Source organism: Opisthorchis viverrini (genome assembly GCF_000715545.1).
Source record: "Opisthorchis viverrini unplaced genomic scaffold opera_v5_290, whole genome shotgun sequence".
In the NCBI taxonomy this organism is placed as follows: Eukaryota; Metazoa; Platyhelminthes; class Trematoda; order Opisthorchiida; family Opisthorchiidae; genus Opisthorchis; species Opisthorchis viverrini.
The window spans coordinates 413288-421566 of NW_008751944.1; the positions used below are offsets into that span (position 1 = coordinate 413288).

General features: G+C 44.6%; 1 protein-coding gene across 1 annotated transcript in view; it reads left to right on the top strand.

Annotated features, from left to right (window-relative positions):
• Positions 1-557: 557 nt before the first annotated feature.
• T265_14886 (hypothetical protein) overlaps positions 558-8279 on the top strand; it is a gene marked incomplete at both ends in the record, with an annotated part of 60282 nt that continues 52560 nt past the window's right edge. The window contains one exon of the mRNA XM_009175673.1: positions 558-743. Coding sequence (XP_009173937.1) covers positions 560-743 — 184 coding nt within the window. The remainder of the gene's footprint in view (positions 744-8279) is intronic.

An 8279-nucleotide genomic window follows, 5' to 3' on the forward strand; every position in this document is an offset into this window, starting at 1 on the left:
AGTCCTGTATTTTCTGCTGCGAAAAAAACTTTCAGCTGTAGCAATTTTTCGGTGTCTAACTGCCATGTCACCAGAAGGAAGCACGAGGGCTGTTGATTTATTTTTTAAGCAGACAGTCAGCAATGATTCTCGAGTGTACAAGGCTTTCCTGTAAGCGACACCATTCGGTCATTCACCGTCGCCCGGATAGCCCTGATTCACCATCGAAATCGCACTTCAACTATCATGACGCTCCCCGCAATTTTGCGCTCGCTTGTTTGCAACAAGTTTGTTGTGTTCTTCTAGGTTGTCTCCTTCACCAACGTTCTGGAGCCGAGGTTCAAACTCCGCTACATCACATGTGTTGCAACGGACTAACTTTAATATCGCCGTTATCTCTGAAATCTGAAAGAGTTTAAAGCGATCCGTATTAAGGATAGATCCTTCGTAACCTGTTATCGGAAAAGGACCAGTTACAATTCGATTTCGGGTTCTCCCTAATCAAATAAGGAGATAACTGTGCTGAACCAATCCACATAATATTACTTTTTCATTTTCCTTTTTATTTTCGTTGACAGCCGTGTATATTGGTCCAACTACGAACCCTTTTCCTTGCCACCAATTGTTGGCAACGGCATCTGCTACGACGTGGTTTCGCTCCATTCGTGTTTCACCGATTACTATGATTACGATTGTTCACATCTATACGATCCTGCAGACTGTCTTGTTATTTTGCTCGATTGTGCTTCAGTGTTCTGGTGATGGTGAGTTGTCAGACTCAATTTTTGACCACAAATGATTTATTTTAACTTCTATCGCACGTCTGTTGGAATACTATCATAACTAGGGAGTTGTTTAATGCGCAGGCAAAACTACTGGTACTTTCTGTTGATTCATGCCTGTAAATCACACTGAAGATCACAGCATGCTCTGTAGCACCGTTGTGGCTTTCGGTGTCGCTATGGCTACACTGACGCCAATCGTGATTATACCGAAACCACAAATTGCTCCATACCATGTGCTGGTCGCTAGTTCCTTTAGCCTTGCACAACGGCTTAGAGTGTGACCGGTCGCAACAAACTACAGCAAGACTGAGTTAAACCATATGCAGGCTGGCAATCGCTTGGTTTGCATGTTCCTGCCGAATGTACATTTTCATTTCTCTGTGGATTTTGAACTTGTTGACCCATTCGCGTAACGCTCGCTCCTGATCTTGGGGAACCTTCGATTCTTGATATAACTTGAATAGTTCAGCCGAGAGGTAATGTGTGGAGCGATCCTGAGAGTCCAAAACTTAAACACATCATACCATTACTTGGAGTTAGAATATTTGGTTGTTGAGAACATTGTTCACCTTCGTATTGTCAAGTATTTCGTGGCTCGCAGGCATTGATTTAGATGTGAACTGACTGAAAACATCGTTTTCCTCATTGTGGGGGGCACACATAAGCAGACAGACGTTTATAGTCATGGCTTCGCACTGGTAAACTCTAAGCTCTGCTGGCTTAGTTTTGCCAGTATGTTTGGCCAGCCTGCCTAACGTGTTTGGTAGAAACAACGAGAAGGAAAGTCCGCCTGTTCTGGCCACTGGTTTTTCCGCCGAGCTGGGCGTTTCGGTTGGAACGTCTCTCCAGTAATCAAGGTGGAACCATGGAAGTCCCTTTGCGTAGGAAAGCGGTGCAGCGCGTCATTTGGTGCACGTTCAATGTTGCTGTTTGTGGTTATAAAACTGGCGCTGACTTTCACCGATTACTGGTCTGGATATTTCTTTTAGTTAACACATCGTGTACTCTGATTGGCTGATGTGACGTCTGGGTTCGTCTGTGACTTGTATTCACTGGTCCACGCTCAGGTGGACTATCACATACACCCTTTTGCATTGCACTCTGATGCACACTGACCTCATTCCGAGGGATTTCCTGTCCCTTGTTTTTTTATCCGAAAGTCATCTCCATTTCGGTTTTCCGATTGAGCAGCTGGTCCTTTACAAATAGGTCCAGCCCATATGGACTTACCAGTTGACTGGATTTGCCACCAGGCGCCATGCTTCAGAGGATTCTCTTCCTTGTCTTGTATCTGTTCTTGCCAAGATTTCTTCTCATATTTGTAAATTTTTCGACCTCTACATATGGAGACCATAGATAGTGGATCGGTACTCATGATGACCACGCCATGTCTTTTCGTTCGCTCACATAGTTTTCTCCGCAACATAAAGTTCACTGCAACCGGCACACCTGATCAGGTATACTGAGTTGTTTCTGTTGCTTTTGCTGGTTCTCGTACGACAGCGACTAGTTCTTGGGATTATGGATTTATGGGATTTTAGTTTGTTCTATTAACAAAGCAGTTCAGTCTACTCTGTCCTAAACTTCGTTTTGCCCTGAAGACCTACGTACGCTGTTCGCCGAAAAATACACACTGTTGGAATGCTCACTGTGGTGGGCTGCACGTTCCTGCCTGGATTCGGACCTGCTGTAACTTGCATTATCAAACCTGAAAGCCATACGGTTCCATCGTATGTGCAGTTTTCCGATCCGATGAGGGCTGGATTTATTGGCTGTACGTCTTATATGGGAAGTTGGTGGCTGTGTGTGTTCCGGTGAACGATAAGGATGCAGTTACAACCAACTCAAAAGGGGCAAGTGAAAGCTTTTGGTTGCGGACATTTCGGACTAACGCCGCGGGTAATATCCATAAATGAACACATCAACGGAGTAAATGCTCGTTTGGGGTCTCTGCCGCCATGACAAACCACGACATGGTCCCGTAGTGCACCACAGTGGGTGGGGAATGTCGGGCGCAGTCGAACGCGTACATATACATCACAATCTGAGGGTCAAGTGGGCAGCGGAGCCCGGAGACAGGTGGGACATCTAATGAACGGAGGGCGCACATAACGGACGCGCCAATAGTACTTGCTACGTGATTCAGGATCCCACCTACACTCATACTGATTCGTCTGTCTGCCTAGTCGCAATAAACGACTGATGTAACATTCATTCTTCTTGAAGTTCAACATAGGTGTCTGATTAGAGCATTGGGTCTTTGTGGGCTCAACTTAACGTAGAAGCTATTGAAAGCATCTGGATATTCGAATACAGGTTGTGGGACACAAAAATAAATAAGAATAACGGTATACACCACTGATGAAGCATGCGAGTAGCGTCTGGTCAGATGCCAAAGCGCTGTCCCCACGTCTTATGGAAGGTTGGTACGGAAGTCGTGGAACCACTGCAGTGACGTTTCAAGAGGAAGCTTGATGATGCTCGCTTTTCAAAAATTCTGTGCAAACAGGCTTTCTCTTTCGTGTCTAATAGTTCGTAAACGCTTATTTCGGGTTGGTCAATATACATATCTGTAGTCAGTGGCACTCTTCATTTTAACAGTAGTCCTCTCGCTCGGTACAACAGATCATTAATTGTTGCTTCATATCTTATCCGTCAGGTGGGCTTCTAAGACTTGACCTCAAACAAGCGTATTCCACCTGGGTTGTAGCAGTCGGTTAAAACGTACTTTGAACGTGTACAGATACGTGTTTCGGAGCTCTCAGTTCGAAAGTACAGATCGTCTAACGTGGCAGGGTTGCCACAGGCTTCCAGCGAAGTAGTAAGTTAAGTCAAACAACCAGATATGTTCAAGTCTCCGTAGAAACATTTACATACCAATGATGAATGGGACATGCATTTTTAGCGTTCTTGCGATTTCGCAGAAATTTTGCTATTGCGTATAGGTGGGACAAGTTATTCGTGCCTAAAAGATCGCTCAATCCATTTCATGTTTATCTTGACACCCAGCACGATATGTGGTTGATATTCACTAGTGCAACATCAACTGTTGAAGATCGTCATCGACAACATCACATCAGTGTTCAACACCGATGCTTCACTGTCGTAACTGTTGAATGTAAAGTGGATAAACGGCCAAAAAATCACACAAGTGAATTTGGAGCAACACTCCCCGTGAGAACTATGAAATCATCCATTTATCTAATATCTCGTGACGCATACAACACGCACGCCAAAGCTTATGTTACGTGCTCGACTAAAGAATCTAAATTGGGTAGTAATACAGCCACTATGATCGTGTTGTAGTGTTTGGACGAATTTAATTAAGCACTCACTAAAGTAGGTAGTGACTTATCATCAGATGACTGACAATCAAATGGCCCAGCGACGTTTGCTTGTGCAGTGGGAAGGGGTTGGGGAGGGACATCGGTGGACGCTGAACTGCGCGGGCAAATGATACTTCCCGGTTGCCCAGGCCGAGGAAGGGGGTTTGGTTGAGGTACCCCACCTTGAGCCTTCGACTCAAAAGCCTGACCCACAAGGCAGTGGGAGGACGTAGGGTTTTGTTCGGGGACCCTGGCCCTAGCCTCTGACTCAAAAGTCTGACCCATGAGACTGTGGGAGAATGTAGGGTTTTCTTTTGGGACCCTGCCCTTAGCCGACGACTCAGCAGTCTGATCTGCTCGGCTGCCGGGGGTTAGCCCAACCCGATGGCACAGGGAATAAGGCATTACTGTCTCATTCCTGATGCGGCTGCGCACAGCAGGTGCCTTTTGAGCAGCACCGGGCTCTTTGGTTTTAAAAGTATTTCGACCGTATCGGATAATGCGCCGGCGGTCACGGTCAACCGTTGGGCGATCGGAGTGTGCGGTTTTTTTGGGGCAACCTTTTCTAACCCGTCCTTCCTCGGGGAGAGGCAGCATCGCTGCTTCCATAAATATGGACCTGATGGTCGCCTGGGGGAAAAACCTGTTGCAGTGGACAGGAGTGGGAGCACGATTACTCGTAGTACGGGGTCTCGCTGCTCTTGGTCTGGCTCCTCCCCTTTGGCCTTCCTGGCATGGTTGCACCTTGTGGAAAGCTGGCTCTTTTGGGCACAGTTCTTGATTTGGAACTGCATGACAATCACCTTGACACGGACTGAAATTCCGGCTTTACCGTTAATTAAGCGTTTGTAGGACGAACTTTCTTTCAGCGTTTCACTGTGAGTAGTGACTAATCAGCGCAGCGATTCGACAAACTCAATGGTTTGTATATAGCGAGGAGATTTTTGTGAAGGAAACTACTCACAAGGTTCTTTCATGAAAATGTACTGCGATATCTCCAATATATGGAGAATGAAGCGGCCTGTGTGCAGCATATTCAGTCGAAGAGCATTGTAAACGGGAGATTTACTTGAGTCTCCCGTGAAAACCAAATTGATTTTCAGGTTAATGAAATTTTCACAATAGTAAGGAGGTCTTTTAGAAGTCTGAATTGAGATTTTGTTCTGTTGCTGGAGTTTGCGCTGGAAAGTCAAGAAGTTTCGTCCTTATTGGGAAACAACGCGGTGCTCATCGCACGCATTAGTACTTGCAGTTGCACCGTACCAAAGATGAAACGTCTATACGGGTGTTCTTCGGTCTTTCAGCATAGATTTACTTCACTTTCAGTAGATGTCGATCTGACCTTCCAGATCCTCTCATTGTCTACAGGCTCTAATTAGTCTCCTCTCTCACAAGTTGCGGTCTTCGATTATGAGAATTTGTCATTCCATGAACTAGTCAACTCCAGATTAAATGCACGAGTTTAAAGATAGTGGCTCGGTGTCCCGACTAGGTGAATGTTTATAAAAGTGTTGATCTGCCACTTGTGTCCCCGATGAAAATTATTGAACTACTGACCGCAAGGTCGTGGGTTTGAGTTTCCTTACAGTAATGGTTATTTACCTGAGATCATACCTTTGAGGTTAGGTTAAAGATGGATCAAATTGAACAATGTATGTCACAAAAATGACTTCTCGACCACGTGGTTGTCAGGTAAAGATTGTTACTTTTGAACTCGAAACTCACGTAGCTGAACCCTGCTGCACCCACCGACGGGTCTCTACTGACGTGAAATACATAGCGGATTGCTTTTTCGTAACCGACAACTCGATCGGTTTAACCAGATTTGAGTTCTCAGGAAAACGCCAGGAGATCTGGCTTCTTTTATAAGCATTCAGCTGTTATCCCCAACTTTCTCCGACCTCCATTGAGAATCAGATCGGACACAGATTTGAGGATGACAACTTTACCACTTTGTATAAGTAACGATTTCCACCAAAACGTCAATAGTTGGAAGAATGTTGCTGAATTAGCAGCTGCATGGAGGTGACTTAAAATGCTGTTCAACGCGTTCGGTCACGTGATTTGGCGTGAGGCCGTTTAAAAAATATTCACCCAACTTTCTCCGACCTCCACTGAGAATCAGATCGGACACAGATTTGAGGGTGACAACTTTTCTACCACTTTGTATAAGTAACGATTTCCACCAAAACGTCAATAGTTGGAAGAATGTTGCTGAATTAGCAGCTGCATGGAGGTGACTTAAAATGCTGTTCAACGCGTTCGGTCACGTGATTTGGCGTGAGGCCGTTTAAAAAATATTCAGAAAGATGTAATATACATGTGACCTGTTCAAAAACAATCCTGTTACCTAATACGACTCCCAAATAAAAGAAGTGGATAACGTCACAATGACAACTGAATCATTGGTCTCCTTGATAGTGCTTTTTAGGTATTCCGTCGAGGCGGTCGTGCTTACAGAAGTCGTTGGCTTCTCTGTGAAGGGCGGGGCAAAGCGAAAAAGTGATGAGACATTGCACCACAGTTTCGTGATGTACACACTTCGTATAAGTACAAAGAGGAATGCGACAACTGCACAGTACTCGGTTTTTCCATGTCACTCAACTTCATTCACAGGGGCATAGATGGAGGCATGATGGTAGTACATAGTGTATAATTGTTGAAGTGGATGTGTGGGTTTTAAATTTATACTAATAATAATATTACTAATAATAGTGATTCACTTACTCATAAGGGACGGGGCATTGTGATATTTTTTTCGAACGGGACTTTGGGGTTGTGGGGAATTCCACACTTGCAAGGACGACATCACTACATACGTATTCGGAACATTCTGGGTAGAATATATTCTACAAATCCAATAATTTGCACACTAATTTAGTTTCCACGGGAGGCTCAGCGGAATCCCAGTTGAATCTCTCGTCTTTGTGATATTCTTTAGCGAGAGAACTGCCACTCAATGCATACGTTTTCTTCCTCTATGCCTGGTGGTTATCTAGGCCAACATGCCATCACACCGTTTACTACATTGGTTCGGATTGTTTGGTCATTTGTTGGATCGCGTCCCCCAATCTCGTTTAAGATCTTGAAAAAGCAAAGCGAACTCTGCGGCGTCAGAGAGGTGAACACCGCGATGCGCGCTCGCCGGTCGTATTCTGGCGGAAGCTTTTACAAGACCGATCGTTACGTAGAATGAATGCTATATAGCCATATTATTACGTGCTGTAGTAGAAATTCATTGTATTCGTTGTAACACAAAGCTTTACTTCTTCCGTATACGATTTGGTACTTCCTGAGTTTATTGAAAGCCTCGCTACAATCGACCTGTACACGTCCTTTGGCTAACTGTATCTCGTTTTGTTTGCTCGGGTTTTCTGTTAGGGATCGATGCAACATCAATTGATTGGTACTGTGGGTTTGACATTTGTCGGTGTCGAAATTTGTGGCAGCGATTTCCGGCTGTTTTCACTAGGGTGTGCTGATAGTATTTGCAGGAACCCAAATAAACGGAAAGGGCGGGAAGAATGTCAATCTAGAAAATCCAAGCATATCGTGGGAGAAGTAGTATTTGTTCTGAAACTGAAGATGGGATTCAGCTAGACTTCAATATTGGAAGTCACAGTACTCCGTTATTGCACTGTCTGGTTTTTTGACCGTTTGACAACATTCCATCTCAAAGGCGGTGTGTTTTTGTCCGAAGAAATCAGCTAGCTGATTGTCTGGTTGCCAACCCGTGGCTGACTATCTCCCAATCTTACAAAGGATGGTACTCTCATGGGAGTGAATGCCTTCCTGAACGTCTGGTTACATCTGGCATGAATGTTTCATGGGTGTATCAATTACTTTTGATAAACATTAAACAACGGTTCCCACAGTCAATGGACTTAAAACCGATACCAGGAGAAGGGCAAACTTTGAACACGGTTACCTGAGTTTCTGTGCATTTCGTGACACTTTTGTTCCCATCCGGTTACATTCTCGGATAGCCACAGATGTTTGCTAACGACGTTCCTAAACGAATTTGTATTTTTCAAATTTGGTTTCCCGTTTTCCTTTAACCTTTCCCTGAAGCCTATGTTTGCACGCCTGACCCTGAACTTGATTTATCAACTATAGCAACACTATTCGTCCACCGTCACACGTTCAGTCCCATACTGTCTTCGTGCTTATTCTGCATTTTAATGTAATA